At 41.0% G+C, this 21814-nt stretch overlaps 1 protein-coding gene across 3 annotated transcripts in view; it reads left to right on the forward strand.

Moving 5' to 3' along the window:
• The window catches only part of HECA (HECA ribonucleoprotein granule regulator), a 98983-nt gene that overhangs the window by 25354 nt on the left and 51815 nt on the right, over window positions 1-21814 (forward strand). For all 3 annotated transcript variants that reach the window (XM_089676258.1, XM_089676257.1, XM_089676259.1), the window contains exon 2: window positions 13235-14275. In XM_089676258.1, coding sequence (XP_089532384.1) covers window positions 13235-14275 — 1041 coding nt within the window. The remainder of the gene's footprint in view (window positions 1-13234; window positions 14276-21814) is intronic.

Genomic DNA, 21814 nt, shown 5'->3' on the forward strand with positions numbered 1-21814 from the left:
CCCAGAAATATGCTGATCTGAGTGGTGTACAGCCATGAACAGCCTTGTTAATCAGCACTAAAAGTAATAGTAGGCATCTTGTACTGTTGGCAGCTTTTTTTTACTTTTTAAAGTTTAAAATGGGGTACTGGTTTATTTTAAAGGTTCTTTTATGTACACACAGGGAGACCCAATCTTGGGGTGCAAAGTGGCAGGGGTACTGGGTTCTTCATAGGCTCAAATGCATAGCCGGTCTACTTGTAAGCTTGCAGGTAGGCTTCTTTGGCTGAGTTTCACCCGATAAAGTGTAGACTTCTGGTTCATAGCACCCACTGATCTATGGGTTTAGTTTGCATGGGAAATTGGATCATTAGGATTAGGTATTTAACCACTTGCCCTCTGAAAGATTTACCCCCCTTCCTGACCAGTCTATTTTTTACTATTTGGCACTGCACTATTTCAACTAATGCGCGGTCATGCATTGCTTTACTCCAAATGAAATTTATGTACTTTTTCCCACAAATAGAGCTTTCTTTTGGTGGTATTTGATCACCACAGGGTTTTTTATTTGTTGTGCTATAAACAAAAAAACCCCACAAATTTTGAACAAAAATGATATTTTCTCATTTCTGTTATAAAAAATAGCCAATTAACTCAAATTCTGTCATAAATTTAGGCCAAAATGTATTTTTCTATACAGTGAAGGAAATAAGTATTTGATCCCCTGCTGATTTTGAATGTTTGCCACTCACAAAGAAATGATCCGTCTAAAAATCGAATGGTAGGTGTATTGTAACAGAATAGCAACAAATTCAAAAGAAATGCATCTAACAAATTATGCACTGATTTGCATGTTCCTGAGGGAAATAAGTATTTGATCCCCTTCACAAACCATGACTTAGTACTTGGTGGCAAATCCCTTCTTGGCAATCACAGAGGTCAGACGTTTCCTGTAGTTGGCAACCAGGTTTGCACACATCTCAGGAGGGATTTTGGCCCACTCCTCTTGGCAGATCCTCTTCAAGTCATTAAGGTTTGATGTCTGACGTTCGGCAACTCGAACTTTCAGCTCCCTCCACAGATTTGCAATCGGATTAAGGTCTGGAGTCTGACTAGGCCACTCCAGGACCTTTATCTGCTTCTTCTTCAGCCACTCCTTTTGTTGCCTTGGCTGTGTGTTTTGCGTCATTGTCATGCTGGAACACCCATCCACAACACATTTTCAATGCCCTGGCTGAGGGAAGAAGGTTCTCACCCATGATTTGATGGTACATTGCCCTGTCCTTTGTCCTTTGTCCCTTTTTTTGATGAGGTGCAGTTGTCCTGTCCCTTTGGTAGAAAAACACCCCCAAAGCAGAATGTTTCCACCACCATGTTTGACAGTTGGGATGGTGTTCTTGGGGTCATAGGCAGCATTCCTCCTCCTCCTCCAAACAGTTGAGAGCTCGATTTTGGTCTCATCTGACCACAACACTTTCAACCAGTCCTCCGCTGCATCATTCAGATGTTCAGTGGCAACTTCAGCTGGGCTTGGACATGTGCTTTCTTGAGCAGAGGGACCTTGAGGGCACTGCAGGATCTCAATCCTTGTCGGCGTAGTGTGTTACCAATTGTTTTCTTGGTGACTGTGGTCCCAGCTGCCTGGAGATCATTGACAAGATCCTCACGTGTAGTTCTGGGATGATTCCTCACTGTTCTCATGATCATTGACACTCCACGAGGTGAGATCTTGCATGGTGCACCAGGCCTAGGGAGACTGACAGTTGTTTTGTGTTTCTTCCATTTAAGAATGATTGCACCAGCTGTTGTCATCTTCTCACCAAGCTGCTTGGCGATATTTTGGTAGCCCAGTCCAGCCTTGTGTAGGTCTACAATCTTGTCCCTGACATCCTTGGACAGCTCTTTGGTCTTTGCCATGGTGGAGAGTTTGGAATCTGATTGTTTGATTGCTCCTGTGTACAGATGTCTTTTTATACAGGTAACAAAATGAGATTAGCAGAACTCCCTTTAAGAGATTGCTTCTAATCTCAGCTTGTTACCTGTATGAAAGACACCTGGTAGGCAGAAATCATGCTGAATAATAGGGGATCAAATACGTATTTCCCTCAAATACGTATTTCCCTCAGTTCCATGCAAATCAGTGTATAATTTGTTAGACATGCATTTCTTTAGAATTTTTTGTTGCTATTCTGTCTCTGTTACAATACACCAATCATTCGATTTTTAGACTGATCATTGTGAGTGGGCAAACATTCAGAATCAGCAGGGGATCAAATACTTATTTCCTTCACTGTATGACTTTGGTAAAAAAAAATCCCAATAAGTGTATTTGAATTTGGTTTATGTGAAACTTTTATAGCATCTACAAGCTATAGCATAGATACTGGAATGTACACCATTTTTTGCTATTCGATGCTGCGCTTAACTGACAATTGCGTGGTCATGCAATGCTGTACATAAATGAAATTTGTAATTTTTTCCCCCCACAAATAGAGCATTCTTTTTGTGCTATTTCATCACCTCCTGGGTTTTTTTTTTGCGCTATATAAAAAAAAATAAATAAAAAAAAATAAATAAAAAATAAAACATTTGGAAGAAACAATTATATTTTCTCATTTCTGTTATAAAAAAAATCTCTAATAGACTCAAAATTTGTCATAAATCTAGGCCAAAATGAATCTTTCTACATGTCTGGTAAAAAAAAATCCCAATAAGTGTATATTAATTGGTTTTTGTGATAGTTATAGCATCTACAAACTATGATATAGATAATGGAATTTACACAGCTTTTACTTTGACTTTGTATCACATTTCTTGAGGTGCTAAAATGCCAGGGCAGTACAAACACCCCCAAATGACCCCTTTTTGGAAAGTAGACACCCTAAGCTATCTGCTGAGAGGCATGTTGAGTCCATGGAAGATTTTTTTTTTTTTCCCACAAGCTTTTGGAAAATGACAAATTTGTATTTATTTTTTACACAGTTGTCATTTAACACCTTCCTGCCCAGCCTATAGCAGATTGACATTCCTCCTTGTAACTTGGCATCATATGACGTCCTGTCAAAAGGAGCCACTCGCGGAGCTGCGTGATCTGTCCCCGTCTGTGTCCAGACACAGCCGATGACATATCACGACACTGGCCCGTTGCCAGTGTCATCTAATCACAGCAGATCACATGTCAATTGTATACAATGGATGGCTTCATGTCATGCCATTCATTGTATACATTTGTGTTGTTAGCTGTGTGTGGTCAAAGCAGTCACATGATACAGATGGGGCCAATCACAGCCCATCTGTATCGTGTGATGAGCTTTTGCCGAATCACAGCTAATCATAACAAAAGACTGAATCAGTTTCATTCAGTAACAATGATTGCAAATATTAATGAAATACATTGATATTAGCAATCATAATGTGTACAAAAAAAAAAAAAATCATGATCACTTGCCCAGAGTATTTCAATGTTACTATGGTAAGGTTGTATTGCTTTGGTCACAGTGTGTTGAATAAAAAAAATGAAATTATTTAAATTTTTTTTACATACTGTCACCAGTCAGTGTCCCTGATCACCCCCATGCCAGTTTTATAATAATGCTGTACTGGACTGGTGACAATATGTAAAAAGACAAACAATTTTTTCTTTTTTTAATTTCTAAATTTTCAAAAAAATTGTAACAAATTACAACCTTCAAAAAACTCACCATGCCTCTCACTAAATACCTTGTGTGTAGATGTCCCTAGTGAGTAATGCCAATTACTGGCTCTCCTCTCCTCACGAGCTGTCGGCGTGACAGCTCGTGAGGAGAGGAATGTCAATAACCAGCATTTCCTTATTTACATGCGATCAGCTGTGATTGGACACAGCTGATCACATGACAGAGCCGACGTCTTTTGGCTTTTTCCATTGATCGGTGATCCGCTGTGTTCCAGGGACACAGCACACCACCGATCGCCGTGCTGCGCGCCCCCGGGCACTTGGAGTGGGAGGACGTCATATGACATCCTCCTAGAACAAGAGAACCGCCTTGTGCCCGTCATTTCCTTATATGGCGGGCGGGAGGCGGTTAAGGACCCGTGGGTGTATGCCATCAGGTCCAGGTGCTTTATTCACTTTTATTCCGTCTAAATATTTCTGGATCATGTCAGTTGTGAGCCAATGTGGATCATCTGGAGCTGTGTCAATACCATGCCCATTATGGACTCTTGTCAATAATGGGCATGGTATTGTCATTATTATTCTTGACACAGCTCCAGAGGGGGGAACTCTTGCTTGTATACACTGAGCTGAAGAAGGTATTCAGTAAATTTGCCTTCTTTGTCCCCAGTCACCCACTCTAGATGATTTTGTAAAGGGCCTATATGCTCGGAACTGACCTTTTTTACTATTAATATTTTTGAAAACTTTTTGGGGGTCTGTCCTGCTGTCTTTTGCAATCTGTCATTCGTTTTCAATTTTTTCTGCCTTTTTCTTTTTGCATATTCTGTTATATTCTTTGTAATGTTTAAACGATGATAGTGTTCCTTCATTTTTATATTTAATAAAAGCTTTCTTCTTTCATCTTCTTCTACTTCTTCTTTCATCTTCTTCTTTCATCTTCTTCTTCTTTCATCTTCTTCTTCTTTCATCTTCTTCTTCTTTCATCTTCTTCTTTCATCATCATCTTCTTCTTCTTTCATCATCTTCTTCTTCTTCTTTCATCTTCTTCTTCTTCTTCTTTCCTCTTCTGCTTCTTTCTTCTCCTTCTTTCTTCTTCTTCTTCTTCTTCTTCTTTCCTCTTCTTCTTCTGCTTCTTTCTTCTTCTTCTTCTTCTTCGTCTTCTTTCCTCTTCTTCCTTCTTTCCTCTTCTTCCTTCTTTCCTCTTCTTCCTTCTTTTTTTTTTTTTTTTTTTTTTTTTTCAAACTTTGGCCATAAGCCACAATTAGGTTTGATTTTTAGCCCTTTAAACTTGTTGCCTGTGGGAATATATTTTGCAGTGGGTTCACATACAGTCTTTGAAGAACTCCCATTTCTGTGTTGTGTTCATCGATGCCAATATTACCTCCCAGTCCTAAGTCTTGGAGAGCAGCTCTTAGCCTTGGAAAATTAGCTCTTAAAGTTGAGTGTTTTCATTTTTCCTGTATTTGCTTGCTGTTTACAGCTAACAATAAATGAAATAATTTTATGGTCACTGCTACCCAGATGTTCTTTTTATATGGACATTCGTAAAAGGGTCTGCATGGTTTGAGATTACCAGGTCCAGCAGAGCATCATTCCTAGTTGGGGCCTCTATGAACTGTACCATAAAATTGTCTTGTAGTAGGTTTATAAATGTTTGCCCTTTAACTGATCCTGCAGTACCATTACTCCAGTTAATTTCTGGGTAGTTAAAATCCCCCATTATTATCACTGTTGCAGCCCTTTCGATCTGTGCAAGGAGCTGAGTTTCCACCTCCTCATTAACACTGGGAGGCCTATAACAAACTCCAATGATTACCTTTGTAGTGCGCACCCCCATGTGCAGTTCCACCAATAACTCTTCAGCCTCATCACACATTCCATCAGCTAGGTCCTCTTTCACACTCGCTCTGAGATCACTTCTCACATAGAGACAGACACCACCACCTTTCCTATTTCCCCTGTCTTTCCAAAAGAGAACATAGCCAGGAATATTAATGGCCCAGTCATGTGAAGAATGAAGCCAAGGTTCAGCAGTACCAATTAAATCATTGTTCTGTTTAGGGATGCACCGAAATTTTCGGCCACCGAAACATATTGGCCGAAAATAGCCCTATCAGCATTTTGCGGATCGGAAAAATTTAGCCGATACATGGGACTGTGTGTACTGCAGATGTGAGGGGGGGGGGGGCGGTTGAGAAAGGAAGAAGAGGATCAGTGTATACAGTAACTGGCTGTCTCTATATGTCATTGCCGTTTTTTTAAATGTAATTATCGGCTTTTTTTTTTTTTTTTCTTCACTATAGCTCACAGAATTAGCTGTCACTTTCCCGCCAGCTAAAAGAAACAAAGTTTTCCTTTTCGTTTTTTTCACCCAGTTAACAGAAACAGTTTTTCCTTTAGCTCAGGGGAAAGTGACAGCTAATTCTTTGAACTATAGTGAAGAGGAAAAGAAAACGGTAATTGCATTTAAAAACCGGCACTGACATATACTGTAGTGACAGCCAGTGAGGGAGCCCCTCTGTATACACTGCTCCCTCACTGTATACACTGCTCCTCTCCTGCATTGGTCCCCTATGTGATAGCAATAAAATCACAAGTTAAAAAAAATAAATGAACATATACATGAAAGTAGAAAAAAAAATTGGAGCCTCCTCATTTCCACATACGCAGACATTTTGTTTGGTTTTAGGCCACATGCATTTTGAGTTTTCAGTATCAGTTTTGGTACCAGAATTTTCATTTTGGTGCACCACTGTTCATGCACCAAAGCTTCCAACTCGCCTATTTTGCTTGGCAGACTTCTGGCATTTCTGAACAAACACTTTAATTCATTAACACCTTGTGCACACGTATTTTGCATACTTTTTATTTTCATACAAATGGTACCAATTCCAATGGTTGTTTGTAACATGGGAAACTTTATTATCATCTGCCATAGCCCTCCCCCTATCTTTCCCCATTCCACCCACCAATAAGAAATGACCCCTGTCGGATCTGTCTACCCCATTATAATCTAGTTCTTGCTCCCACCTCGATCCTAGTTTAAATTCTCCTTCAGCCTCCCCATAAACCTCTCGCACAGCACAGCAGACCCCCTTCTATTTAGGTGCAAATCGTCTCTAGGATATAGGTTGCACCCCAATGAAAAGTCAGCTCAGTGCTCTAGAAACCCAAATCTTCCCTCTTACACCAGGTCTTCAGCCATGCATTGAGTTCTCTCTAATCTCCCCGTCTTTCCTGAGTTGCGCATGGCACAGGTAGTATTTCAGAGAATATCACCTTGTAGGTCCTTACCCTTTAACTTGCAGTCTAGCTCTTTAAATTGATTCTTAAGGAGCCTCCACCTTCCATTTATTCTGTCACTGGTTCCAACATGAACCAAGACAGCTGGGTCATGCCCAGCCCCTCCCAGTAATTTATCAGCCTGGTCCACCACATGCCGAACCCTGGTACCAGGGAGACCGCAAACCATTCGGATGAAGTGATCCTGGCGACAAATTATTCCATCAATCCTTCTGTCTTGAAGACCAAGCCTTTTCTGACACTTTTTGTTCACATGAAAAAAATCTGTATTTTTTGCTAGAAAATTACTTTGAATCCCCAAACATTTATATATATATTTTTAAAGCAGACGCTCTAGTGAATGAAATGGTGGGTGTTTCGCGTTTTTTTTATGTCACATAGTACTTGCGCAAATGTTTTGAAAAAAATACACTTTTTTCATTTTAATGCACAAAAACATAATATACTGGCCAATTGTTTGGTAAAGATGATGGTATGCTGAGTAAATAGATACCAGACATGACATGCTTTAAAACTGCGTAAGCCCGACAAAATACATACATTTTTAATATCCATAGGCGACACTTTAAAAGCCGGGTGGGGCGAGGGTGCTTTAATTTTTTTATTTTTACACTGTCCCTTTTGCATTTTTTTTTTTATCACTTTTATTGTTATCACATGGAATTTAAATATCCCCTGTGAGAGCAATAGGTAGTGACAGGTATTCTTTTCTCAGAAATCTGGGGTCTATTAGACTAGATATCTCCTCTGCTCTTAAATCATCTGATCTCACCAAGTTCAGTGTGATCAGATGCTTTCCCAATTTAAAAATGGCACTGTTTGTATCCAGTGTAACTGAAGTGATAAAATGCTCCTAGATTCCGATTTCTTAGACCATAGAGATGATTGGTGCCATTCCAGTCTCCAATCAGCTCTATGGTCAGCTTCTCTTCCCGCTGCTTGTAAAAGCAATCCTGCAGCTAATTAGCCACTAGGATTGCTTTTACATGAAAGCCGATTGCTGGCTGAAAAGAACTATACCAGGATGATGCTTCCTGGTACAACCACTCAAAGTCCAGTGATGGTTCTTCTTGGAATATATATCTCCCTATCTTTCTTTTTTTTTTTTTTTTGCAGCCTGCGGGCTGAATGGGGAAAAAAAAGAGAAGAACCCTCTGCCCGAAAAAGTGTGTGGTATGCCCACCGTTAGAATATACCGCCATGCATCCACCCACTGCTATTGTTGGGCATACTTGAAATATTCTTCTTTTTTCGTTCAGCACATAACAGATTCCGATATTCACATCAATCGATGTGTACAAAGAAAAATTACTTTTTCTTAAGTAATGCTCATGTTGAAGGTTGGGCCCAAAAAAACTTTAAATTTGGAAACCTTAATAGGTTTCCAGCAGGGTGGATTTGATTTAAATCAAACTGATTTAAATCACTAGTCAGTAAGGCTTGATTTAAATCATAGTTTTCTACATAAAGACTAATTCTTGCTGGTATAACTTTAATATGCATGTAGATGAAGATTTTTAGAATAACAACTTTTCATATTAGTTTTTTTTATCCCCAGTTTAATAGGTTAATCATTCATATTTGGACAACTTTCCTGTTGTACTTAGGAAGGAGAAAAACAATCATTATCTTAATAACACCAATTTAAATAGATTTATTCATCTGAAACAATAACATTACAGCATATGTTATTTGCTTAAATAAACATCCATGTTTGTTAACTAATTTGGCTAAACAAAATATATATATTTTAAGAAACGTAGACTGTCAGCCCCTTCCTCCTCACACTTAGTTTCACTTTCTTCTTGTGCAGATCTATTCCACTCCAAACAATCAGAAAAATATTCTATTCACTGAACTTCTTGAAACTTAGCACTGAAGGGGTTGATTCTGTATTCATAGGTTTGTAGAAGTTAGGATTAAGGTCTTTTTCTTAACTCTGTTCATGTTATAACATTTTCGCTGTGAAGAAGAGGCATGTGATCTCTGCTGAGTCAAATTCAGTTTTGAGAACTGCAAAAGTAAACCAAGCATCTGTGATAATATCTTGTAGGCAGAGAAACTGCCCAATAATCTTACAAAAACCTCTGGAAGAGCATGACATTGTGAATGGATTATTGGAATTTATTTACCCAAAAAATTAAACATATGCAGCCTTTTTCTACATAAATAAAAAACGAATCTTTATTTCATGATGGAATAACCTTTGGATGGTAATATATTTTCCTCAAAAAGCATGTTATTCAAAAAAATCAGATTTTAAATGAAAAAAAAAAATCAGATTTTTTTTTTTTTTTAAATCATTGATTTTTATCCACCCTGGTTTCCATGGACATGGTCTGGTAAGGTTTGAATTTGGGCTGGAGGCGATAATCGTTGTGCGTAGAAATTGCTTTGATCCACAATCAATGCATACAGATCTTCTGTGGAAAACTGCTCCAAAAAGTCAAGGGGAGTATTTAAATTTTGTTGTTTGCACCTGAATTCTGGGTTGGGCTGTGACTGGGGGAAGTACAGGTGCTACAGAATTTATGGACTGCCAATCAGGATTTGCAAGCATATCCATAAGGACACTATGGGCTCTACAGGCCTGTGTTTGAATTTTTGGTGGCTGCGAGACACTACTTGTGCTTGCCACTGCACCAGCTTGTACTGCACTTATGGTACTCGCCACGTCACCAAGTGATACTGCAGTGCTGGTATGTAAAAGACCAGGATGTACTAGGCTGCTGGTGCTCGCCAGTTCACCAAAAGGTAGAGCGGCACTAGTACTGGCACTCTGCTGCATATGAGAATCATCATGCAATTGTAACACCTCAGCAACCTGGGAACGGGGTCGGGTACGCCTGACCATAGCAGGGATCTCTACTCCATCGTCCTGAGCTATCTGTCAGGGTGCCTTTCTCTACAGGTTCATATTCTAAACCTGATTCTGTCAGTGAGGCTTCCCGTTCGCTCTCATCTGCCATGCTCAGAAGCCTGTAGGCCTCTTCACTAGTGTACCTTTTGTTGACCTTTTGGCCACTAAATTTATAGATACCTGGTACAAAAAAAATGTACCTTCTACTGCTACCAGAGATCAGGCCTGACCCTGATAACCCTGCAGTTTTGTGTGCAGTGTATTAAGTGATCGTGATCTACTGACTACACTTGCTGTGTGAGGAGGACGGGGTTAAGCATGGGGGCTAAACGCAGGTGCTGGGGCTGATCCTGCTAATGCTGCATTTTGGGGACAATATACTATTGTGAACACTGGTTTAGTTCTGATCTGATCAAAGATATTTGATATACACTGGTGACAGGGCAGTGAAGGCGATCAGGGGGTTAAATGTGACCTGTCAGTGCTTTTACTGTAAAAGTGTAGTGCTTTGACCCATGTGGATCTGCTTTCTTCTCTCTCTCTCTGGAACGGAATGTGCTTTAGGGAGAGAGGATAGCATCATTTCCTGCGCCTGTGTAATGTAAACACAGGCTGAGCTGTGATTGGGTACAGCCCTTCAGCAGGTCCAGGCCAAACATCATTGACCTTAGTCTGCTGAGCGATTGGTGCTGTAGGGCGGATGATAGTTGGTTTAAAGTACAGGTAGCATTTGTTCTTCCCTGAAACCTATACATTGCAGCACACAAGGCATTCTGTGTGGTGCCATTCATTTGCAGTAGGTACCAATGTAATCGTTGCAGTGCACAACAATGCACATATCTTTTCAGTGAGGTGCGTTGTGTTTAAAAAAAATAAAATAATAAAAAAAGGAACTTTTTTTTTTTTTTTACCGATGGACTTATATAGGGCCAAATCCCCTTGTGCTCTTGCCATCACAGCTGATGTCTATCTTCCCATGCTGCACCACACCAGCACTCTAACCCCCACAGTCACCAATGCAACTGACCCTCCAAACTGCCCCTGCTCTTGCCACCTCTCCTGCATGCCCCTACACCAACACATGCCTCAGCACTAGCCGCCACTGTACCAAAGCCCACTATTTAACCTTTTTTAAATTGCTTCACATTTTTACATTGATCTCAAAGTTTATAATAGTTACTGCTGACTAATTGGATACAGAACTGCCCTTTTGAGCATAGTGTTTATGATGTCTTGAGAATTTCTGAAGACCAGTTGCTACCAGTGCTGGGATAAGATGATCCAGTACCTTGGGTGAAGATGGCAAACTACAAGTTAAAAAAAATGTCTCTGCATTAGGAGGGAAATATGACATTGTATCAGTTGGGGGGGCTCTTTGAAATGCATGAAACTAAAGGGATCCCTTGTCAGTCTAAGGAGGACAGCTTTGACATCTATGTCATCTATGTCAGTTGGATGGAGGAGGGAAGGGGAGGTGGGCTCTTTGAAATGCATGAAACTAAAGGGATCTAGGAGGGTTCTGAGGTGGGAAGGGGGCTAAAGGGCTGTAAGGGAAAAAATAGAAGCTAAGAGGCTGCAGGGGGTTTCTGAGGAGGAGAGGTGGGGTCTAGGGCTGAGTTGTTCCCCCACCCTTTGTGTACTCACCCAGTTCAGACTTCCTTCTTCGTGTGGTGCCCATCGGTCATGTGATATTTTACGTGGCAATGGGAGACTTGAAGAAGGGCAGTATGCCCTCATTCCTTAGCAGCACCATGCTGAGTCAGAGGTGTGTTCTTAGCAGGCGCCGGCTCTCTCCTGTCCATACTGCCTGCTATTTGTGCCCTTTTTGTCCTCTCTCATTGTACCAGTGCTGCAACTACTATTATGTTTGTGTTTTGTATCATGTTGAAGGTACAGACTTTCTATTTTTTTTAGAAGTCTGACACACTAATGGCTTGTTAACACATGACTGTTTTTCCAACTCTTGCCAAACGCCCCTATAGCGTTTGGCAAGCGCTGGTCCGGCGTTTGCGGAGCATTTTTAACGCTCCGCAAATGCCGCATGTGCAGTTTAGTGGCGGTTGCTAGGCGTTTGACAAGCGTTAAAAACGCCCTACAAACGCCTATAATGAAGTTTGAATGGTGTTAACGCCCCGCAACCGCACCACAAATGCCGGCCGGGCATTTGCGGAGCAGCACCATAGACTTGAATAGGAGGCTTCAACTCCTCCTGACTCGACCAGAGGCGTCCGTTTTGCTGCGACGTAACTCTCCCGTTTGCACAGCACCATGTGCTGCAATGTGCAGAATTTTCCCAGGCGTTTGGGAAACAGTAAAAACGCTTCCCAAACACCTGTCTGCCGCTTGCTACAAGGCTAGTGTGAACGTAGCCTTAATATAAATATTTACATCCTGAATTTTCCACATGTGGAAGCTACAATTTAGACTAATTTGTAAAATGTATAATAAATATATAATGTTAATGTAGTCCTAAAGCGGTATTAATCCAAAAATGTAATATATTACACCTTACTGATCCTTAATTGTGGTGGCTGTATTAGCTTTCTTATTTTAGTCTTTTTTTTTTTTTTCTCTTTATTTTCACCTAGTGATTTGGCCAGTAACACTTTTTTTTAAAGCTGACCATACACCAGTAAAAGTTTATTCAAACATTTTTGTTTTAAGAATGATTGATTATTATCGGCAATGAAGTCAAATCAGCATTCATTTTCAACCACATCAATTGCCTCCTAAGGATTGGTAAGCTGCAGTGTAATACATTTTGTTTTTCGGTTTGATACTGCTTTAATGGTTAATGGGCGATTTGAGAGTGTTTGCTGTTTATTGCAAATGAAAATTTTTTGTTTGCATTACTCATTTTGCAGATTGACAAGAGAAAAATATTAATACATTTGGTATCTAGCAAAAATAGTCTATACCTGGCATACAAAGGCAATAAAGAAATCCTGTAATATACTAAAATTATTTTGGCAAAGAACTTACTGGTAAGGAAGAGGCTGAAAACTTCCCATTCCTGCTGACCACACTGTTCAGTTCTGCCCCGTTGCAGAGAACAGGTCTACTGGCAAACTGACACTTCCAGGAGTGTCATTTTCTGGGTCCCCTATGGTTCCACCGGTCAATACTGTACCCTATTGTGACACAATTTCAGAGTAAGAAACCAGGGAGAGTTGCAGGGGACCACAGAGTTCCCACATCCCTTTTCTCTACAGGTATGTCCCTGGCTGTAAGCATTTTCGTACATAAGAGTCTCTTCAAATAGACCTTTAGAAAGTCAGTAATGATTCTGGAAGCAAGTAAAGATCAATTTTGCATTCTAGCTTGTTTGCATACTTGTGCAGAATTTCCTTGGAAACTGACAATGTATTTTCTGACACAATCCAAAGCATCTTTTGCATTCTCTAATATTTAGTGTATTGTGTTCTCTTTTGCAGAAGCTGCTTGTGCTACACCACTGATTTGCAGTGTAGGCAGACCTATTGATCTGGAGAAGGACGACTACCAGAAAGTCATCTGTAACAATGAACACTGTCCATTTAGTACCTGGATGCATCTGCAGTGCTTTTATGAATGGGAAAGCAGCATACTTGTTCAGTTCAACTGTATAGGTAGAGCACGAAGCTGGAATGAAAAGCAATGCCGTCAGAACATGTGGACTAAGAAGGGATATGATTTGGCTTTCCGGTTTTGCTCATGCCGTTGTGGTCAGGGACACTTAAAGAAGGACACAGATTGGTATCAGGTGAAACGAATGCAAGATGAAAAGAAGAAAAAATCTGTCTCTGAAAAGCCAATAGGCCGATCTGTATCAGAGTCTTCTGATGATGCAAAAAAGTGCCGTGCTACAACAAAGCTCCAAAAAGGACTGACCTTTGACCCTCCTCGAAGACATTCAGTGGACAGACAGAACTCCCAAGAAAAGGGTAGCAGTGGAGGATCACATGGTCTACGTTCTCCATGTGTTTCTCCTGGCCAATCTCCTCCTGCTGGCTACCCCATCCTTTCTCCTTCTCACTTCAATGTTCCACGCAGTTCTAGATATTTAGGAGAATTTTTAAAGAATGCAATTCATTTGGAGCCTCATAAGAAAAATATAGCCTCTGGAGGAGTGCTCCGGAACACCCACTTTGACTACAGTGTTTCTGGATTGCAAACTCACAGGTCTGGGCGTTCTGATGCACCAGTGCAGTTTCTCCGGAGACTTGACCTTTCAGAATTATTAGCTCATATACCCCGGCATAAACTGAATACTTTCCATGTACGTATGGAGGATGATGCACAGGTCGGACAAGGGGAGGACCTACGGAAATTTATTTTGTCCGCTCTCAGTGCCAGTCATAGAAATGTAGTCAACTGTGCATTGTGTCACCGAGTGCTGCCTGTATTTGAGCAGTTCCCACTGGTGGATGGGACATTATTTCTCAGCCCTTCTAGGCATGATGAGATTGACTATGATGTACCTTGTCATCTTCAAGGTAAAACATTTTAGTACAATAAGTTATAATTCTAACTGATATTAAAGGGAAATCTAAGGTAACGTTTCAAAGTTGAATCTGTGGTACAGCAGAAATAGACTGTAAATTACATTTGATTTTTTTGTTGTGCACTGTCCTCATACACTCTGACCAGTTGTAGTGCCTTTTCTACCTGTTCTTCTCTAGAAGGGCTCCATTGCATGAGGTAGGTTAATATTTGGTACATTGAGACTGGGACATGGGTGACTGTAGGTCCTAGAATTCACTTAATCTGGAACATGGTAAATGGGAGAATAGGTGACCTGGAGGCAAGTTCCGTTTACAGAACTTCCCTCACTGGACCTTTATCGGTGAATGCTTTTAACACTCTGTATAATACAGTGCATTTTGCATACTATAAATCATGAGGTATTCTGATAAACTTGTCTTTGATAATGTGAGACAACTTACTTTACAGTAGAAAAGGATATACAGTATCTCACAGAAGTGAGTACACCCCTCACACTTTTGTATATATTTTATTCTATCTTTTCATGTGACAACACTGAAGAAATGACACTTTGCAACAATGTAAAATAATGAGTGTACAGCTTGTATAACAGTGTAAATTTGCTGTCCCCCCCCAAAATAATTCAACACACAGCCATTGATGTCTAAACAGCTGGCAACAAAAGTGAGTACACCCCTAAGTGAAAATGTCCAAATTGGCCCAAAGTGTCAAAATTTTGTGTGGTCACCATCATGTTCCAGCACTGCGTTAACACTCTTGGGCATGGAGTTCACCAGAGTTTCACAGGTTGTCACTGGAGTCCTCTTCCACTCCTCCATGACAACATCACAGAGCTGGTGGATGTTAGAGACCCTGCGCTCCTCCACCTTCCATTTGAGGATCCCTCACATGCCTGGAGACATGCTTGACCAGTCCGTCACCTTTACACTCAGCTTCTTTAGCAAGGCAGTGGTCGCCTTGGAGGTGTGTATGGAGTCGTTATCATGTTGGAATAGTGAACTGCAGCTCAGTCTCTGAAGGGAGGGGATAATGCTCTGCTTCAGTATGTTACAGTACATGTTGGCATTCATGGTTTCCTCATTGAACTGTAGCTCCCCAGTGCCGGCAGCACTCATGCAGCCCCAGACCATGACACTCCCACCACCATGCTTGACTGTAGGCAAGACACACTTGTTTTTCTACTACTCACCTGGTTGCCTCCACACACGCTTGACACCATCTGAACCAAATAAGTTTATCTTGGTGTCATCAGACCACAGGACATGGTTCCAGTAATCCATGTTCTTAGTCTGCTTGTCTTCAGCAAACTGTTTGCGGGCTTTCTTGTGCATTATCTTTAGAAGAGGCTTCCTTTTGGGACGACGCCATGCAGACCAATTTGATGCACTGTGCGGCGTATGATCTGAGCACTGACAGGCTGACCCCCCACCCCTTCAACCTCCTGCAGCAATGCTGGTAGCACTCATACCTCTATTTCCTAAAGACAACCTCTGGATATGATGCTGAGCACGTGCACTCAACGTCTTTGGTCGACCATGGCGAGGCCTGTTCTGAGTGGAACCTGTCCTGTTAAACCGCTGTATGGTCTTGGCCTCCGTGCTGCAGCTCAGTTTCAGGGTCTTGGCAATCTTCTTACAGCCTAGGCCTTCTTTATGTAGGGCAACAATTCTTTTTTTCAGATCCTCAGAGAGTTCTTTGCCATGAGGTGTCATGTTGAACTTCCAGTGACCAGTATGCGAGTGAGAGCGATAACACCAAATTTAACACACCTTCTCCCCATTCACACCTGAGAGCTTGTGGCTCTAACAAGTCACATGACACTGGGGAGGGAAAATGGCTAACTGGGCCAATTTGGATATTTTCACTTAGGGGTGTACTCACTTTTGTTGCCAGTGGTTTAAACATTAATGGCTGTCGGTTGAATTATTTTGAGGGGACAGCAAATTTACACTGTGTATAGAAGCTGTACACTCACTACTTTACATTGTAGCAAAGTGTCATTTCTTCAGTGTTGCCACATGAAAATATATATAAATATAATAAAATATTTACAAAAATGTGAGAGGTATACTCACTTCTGTGAGATACTGTAGGTACAATATCCATTTCTCATATATTCAGGTTACTTGGGATTGCAAGAAACAAAATTGTGCCCTTACTGTCTTTCCTCCACTCAATTTTGTCTGCAACCTGATCGTACATTTTTGAATGATGAAATATAATTATGCGTGATTGTGTTTTAATAGGAGATTTTTTTCTACACAGAGTTTGGTAAAAGCAGATATCTGGATAGGATGAATCTCTATCCTTCCACCTAGAAATCGTGCAGTTCAGGAAACAGGAGACATATTCATATACCATGAGTTATAGGCCCATACCTTCAGGCGATTGGACACTGGCAAGCCTTGGAGGACATGCTCCCCTGGGGCTTCTTCCCTATGACCCTACCCGACTCCATCTTCATTTTTTTTGGTAGTGTCTGAAAGTGATGTACCTCTTCTACTTCACAGAGAAATCAGCTTTCTAGTTTATTATTTTTTTAAATTCTGTTATCATCTCACTGTCTTCTAATGCTTATGCAGAAGCAGCATATCTGGATTGGTACGATCATAGTAAAACCTTGGAAGCCGCACCTGGAACCCATGCTGTGGGGATGACCTGTAATGCTGCTTAAAGTGGTTGTAAACCTGAAACTTGAAATATTCTAAAAGCATATCCTTCTACACAGTGTACTTTATCTCTATCAAGAGCACTGAGTGTGATTCCTCTCTGCTAGCCCTCTGAGTCACTTCCAACAGCTTCTCCTGACTCCAAGAGACAATTGGTGATGGGGGAGGAGAGCTCCAGCTCATAGCCTGTGATTGACAGCCATAGCTGTGCATTTTCCTGTGTACTGTGAGAAAGGGGGTATGCCCTTTCCCTCCAATCAGGGATCAGAGCTGACCTCACTGAGCTTTGCAGTGAGAGACTTTAGATCCTCATCCCCCTCTTCCTCAGGGCTTAGAGATGTTGTGTATGTTTTAGAAGGCTGTAGAGAACAAAGGACCGCTGATAAACAGGTACAACGTATGTAGGAGGATTTGTTTCATCTCTGTCAATGCTAGTCACTTCAGTGGGTATATGTAAGGGTTTACAAATACTCGAAGGCACTGGATCCTCTATGGGTGTTCACCTTGGCACTTTGTGCAATGCATTGAGTCAGCTGCAGGGCAGTGGCGTAGCGTGGGTTGTCAGCACTTGGGGAGGAACAACAGAGATCTGCCTATGTTTACATAGCACTGTAATAGTCATTGAAGTATTCACTGGTCTCTATTTCTTTTTTATGATGTTTCCTTTCTCTTTTACTATCACACTGGTCATCATTGATTATAACACATTTTTATTAACACTGCACATTGATATTATAGTGTTTTGTTTTGGTGGAGACAGAGGGGTTGCCACATTGTGCTAGCTGCTTTACTTTTTTTCTTTTTGTCGTTTTTTTTTGTTTATAACGCACAAAGTTACTATCGCAGAGGTGATCAAATAGCACCAAAAAGCTCTATTTGTGGGAAGAAAAGGACATATATTTCATTTGGGCATTGGGCAATTGTCAGTTAAAGTAATGCAGCGCCGTATCACAAAATATTACCTTAGGAAGGGGAGGTAAATCGCACGGAGCTGAAGTGGTTAAAATTCTGCACAATCTCAAGGCACCTTTTAAATTCTGCATAATCTTCAGGCACCCATCACAAAATGTAAAAGTCTAAACTAATCGTTTTACTGAATGCAGCAACATCTGCACATGTAGGAATCCCAACACTAGAGGTGATATATACAGTCAGGTCCATAAATAATGGGACATCGACACAATTCTAACATTTTTGGCCCTATACACCACCACAATGGATTTGAAATGAAACAAACAAGATGTGGTTTAACTGCAGACGGTCAGCTTTAATTTGAGGGTATTTACATCCAAATCAGGGGAACGGTGTAGGAATTACAACAGTTTGCATATGTGCTTCCCACTTCTTAAGGGACCAAAAGTGATGGGACAATTGGCTTCTCAGCTGTTCCATAGCCAGGTGTGTGTTATTCCCTCATTATCCCAATTACAGTGAGCAGATAAAAGGTCCAGAGTTCATTTCAAGTGTGCTATTTGCATTTGGAATCTGTTGCTGTCAACTTTCAAGATGAGATCCAAAGAGCTGTCACTATCAGTGAAGCAAGCCATCATTAGGCTGAAAAAACAAAACAAACCCATCAGAGAGATAGTAAAAACATTAGGCGTGGCCAAAACAACTGTTTGGAACATTCTTAAAAAGAAGGAATGCACTGGTGAGCTCAGCAACACCAAAAGACCCGGAAGACCACAGAAAACAACTGTGGTGGATGACCGAAGAATTCTTTCCCTGGTGAAGAAAACACCCTTCACAACAGTTGGCCAGATCAAGAACACTCTCCAGGAGGTAGGTGTATGTGTGTCAAAGTCAACAATCAAGAGAAGACTTCACCAGAGTGAATACAGAGGGTTCACCACAAGATGGAAACCATTGGTGAGCCTCAAAAACAGGAAGGCCAGATTAGAGTTTGCCAAACGACATCTAAAAAAGCCTTCACAGTTCTGGAACAACATCCTATGGACAGATGAGACCAAGATCAACTTGTACCAGAGTGATGGGAAGAGAAGAGTATGGAGAAGGAAAGGAACTGCTCATGATCCTAAGCATACCACCTCATCAATGAAGCATGGTGGTGGTAGTGTCATGGCGTGGGCATGTATGGCTGCCAATGGAACTGGTTCTCTTGTATTTATTGATGATGTGACTGCTGACAAAAGCAGCAGGATGAATTCTGAAGTGTTTCGGGCAATATTATCTGCTCATATTTAGCCAAATGCTTCAGAACTCATTGGACGCCGCTTCACAGTGCAGATGGACAATGACCCAAAGCATACTGCAAAAGCAACCAAAGAGTTTTTTAAGGGAAAGAAGTGGAATGTTATGCAATGGCCAAGTCCATCACCTGACCTGAATCCGATTGAGCATGCATTTCACTTGCTGAAGACAAAACTGAAGGGAAAATGCCCCAAGAACAAGCAGGAACTGAAGACAGTTGCAGTAGAGGCCTGGCAGAGCATCACCAGGGATGAAACCCAGCGTTGGGTGATGTCTATGCGTTCCACACTTCAGGCTGTAATTGACTGCAAAGGATTTGCAACCAAGTATTAAAAAGTGAAAGTTTGATTTATGATTATTATTCTGTCCCATTACTTTTGGTCCCTTAAGATGTGGGAGGCACATATGCAAACTGTTGTAATTCCTACACCGTTCACCTGATTTGGATGTAAATACCCTCAAATTAAAGCTGACAGTCTGCAGTTAAAGCACATCTTGTTTGTTTCATTTCAAATCCATTGTGGTGGTGTATAGAGCCAAAAATGTTAGAATTGTGTCCATGTCCCAATATTTATGGACCTGACTGTACTTCCAAAGCCAATACACCTTTGCACACTGATACCTGACTAGTATTTCAATGTTTCACTTCTCCCTCAGTTTCTCTCTGACTCAGCTAAAATTACCCCATTGCTGACTGAGAGGGGCAGAGAAGGGGCAAGCAAAGATGTTGTGCAGGTGCCTGATGTCCTTCTTTTGATGATAACCTCATTTTTTGCCAGAGGCTAGAAAGTTGTAATGGTGCACAATGAAAACCTGTGGCTTTGTGTAATTAAAAGGCAGGCATAATCCACCTGCTGGCTTGCATACAATTTTTGGGCACTGTTTAGGCATTTTGCCAAGGCACCCCTGAAGGAACCCCAGGGTGCCTGGGCACCCTGGTTGAAAAAGTCTGATCTAGAGTTTCATAATGTTGAAGAGGAAACTTCGCGTGAAAACTTGAAAATCTCATTGCCTCTGTCCACAAAAGTCTTGACTCTCCACCTCGGTGTGCTGCTATGGGAACAAAGAGACCTGAGATATTCTGCAAAACTTTTCCTGTAGAATGTGCAGTCTGTGACAATTGTGTTAATCCTGAAAGGATTTTCACTCCCCCAAAATCGTTACTGAATGCTATCTAGTGTAAAAGGAGTTTACAAAGAAGTGGAATATTCCTGTGCGTAATTTTGCTGTCTCTTTCCTAAACAGACATCTCACTGTACCTATTGAATAGTTTTCTTCTTTCAGGGATTCTGCATATAACCCTAACCTGATGCAGCCTTCATAAAGTATCTACCTGATAATTCAACTGCCTGAGACCTTTGGCTGGGTGGTACATTTCAGCAAGTCTGCTCTTCATCCTTCCTTGCAGCTAGTATACTTGGGTCTGATCCTGGATACATCCCAAACAAAAGTCTTCTGGAAAAGAAAATTCTTTCTCTAAGAGCTCATGCTCAACAACTAAGATTCCAGAGAAATCCCACAGTGAGCTTCACCATGAGAGTTCTAAGCCTAATGGTTGCTATATTCAAGGTAGTACCTATCAACTAATTCCATTCAAGAACTCTACAACAAAACATTTTGTCAGCATAGAAAAAGTAGACCCTTTCCCTAGACTTATTCATGCTCCTATCCAGCCAAGCAATCACTTCCTTATCTTGGTGGATCTCCAACCCAGCTCTAACACTGGGAATGTCTTTCCTTTCCTACAAATGTAAGAAAGTCTTTACAACAGACACAAATCTTTCAGGTTGTTCAGTCTTTGATAGTCCAGGGAACATGATCAAAGAGAGGAAAGTAAACTCCCCATCAGCATCCTGGAGCTTTGAGCAGTCAGAATATCTCCATAACACTGGTCCCATCTCTGAAGGGACACCCAATTCTTTCTGATCTTCTAGCTCTGGGTACATGCAGGACTACTTCCATAAAGACCATTGCTTAAACACACAGAGCAGCTGTCCTTACTTGCAGCAATCTAGCCTGTAACAGCCAGTGCAGCTGGAAAATATTTGCAAGCCCAAGCACATGTAAACCTTTGCAAGGTTTATTTAACTTTCTTTATTGTGGAAGTTACAATTTGGCTTCAAAGTGGAACTGCACTGCATCTGAGTACCACAAACTAAAAATGCTATGTAATTTATTTTTAATATTCAAAACAAACTCCTCTACCCATCCGTGTCTCCATACTTTATTTTGCTGAGAAATCATTTTGAAAAACAGCTCCTGGCATTTCTTGCAGTGGCCATCTTGAGTAAGGGCAGATCATTCATGTAGCAGTTACTTCTGAAATCCATCTGTCCTTAGCTCAGGCATTGGCTGAGCTGAAAACCCTCCTGAGGACTCCTGGGATGTATGACATCATTTGCCTAGGCATTGAAACCAGGAAGTAAATGACGGAATGCAAGCAAAGGTTATAACAAGTAAATTTGATATAGTTCCCTATCCATTTACTAATGCTAGCAGCATAAGGATTTTATAACTAGTCGAGGATTTTTGAGAGAGTGAAGTTCTGCTTTAAGAATGGTTTGAACAGTTTCTTGCTTCTGCTAATTTCCTTCCTGTAAGATTACATTCTAACACAGATCTTTGCTTAGACTTTGTGTAGAAAATGTA

Source organism: Staurois parvus, unplaced genomic scaffold, assembly GCF_062004578.1.
Source record: "Staurois parvus isolate SC_StPar_1 unplaced genomic scaffold, SC_StPar_1.0 ptg000165l, whole genome shotgun sequence".
In the NCBI taxonomy this organism is placed as follows: domain Eukaryota; kingdom Metazoa; phylum Chordata; class Amphibia; order Anura; family Ranidae; genus Staurois; species Staurois parvus.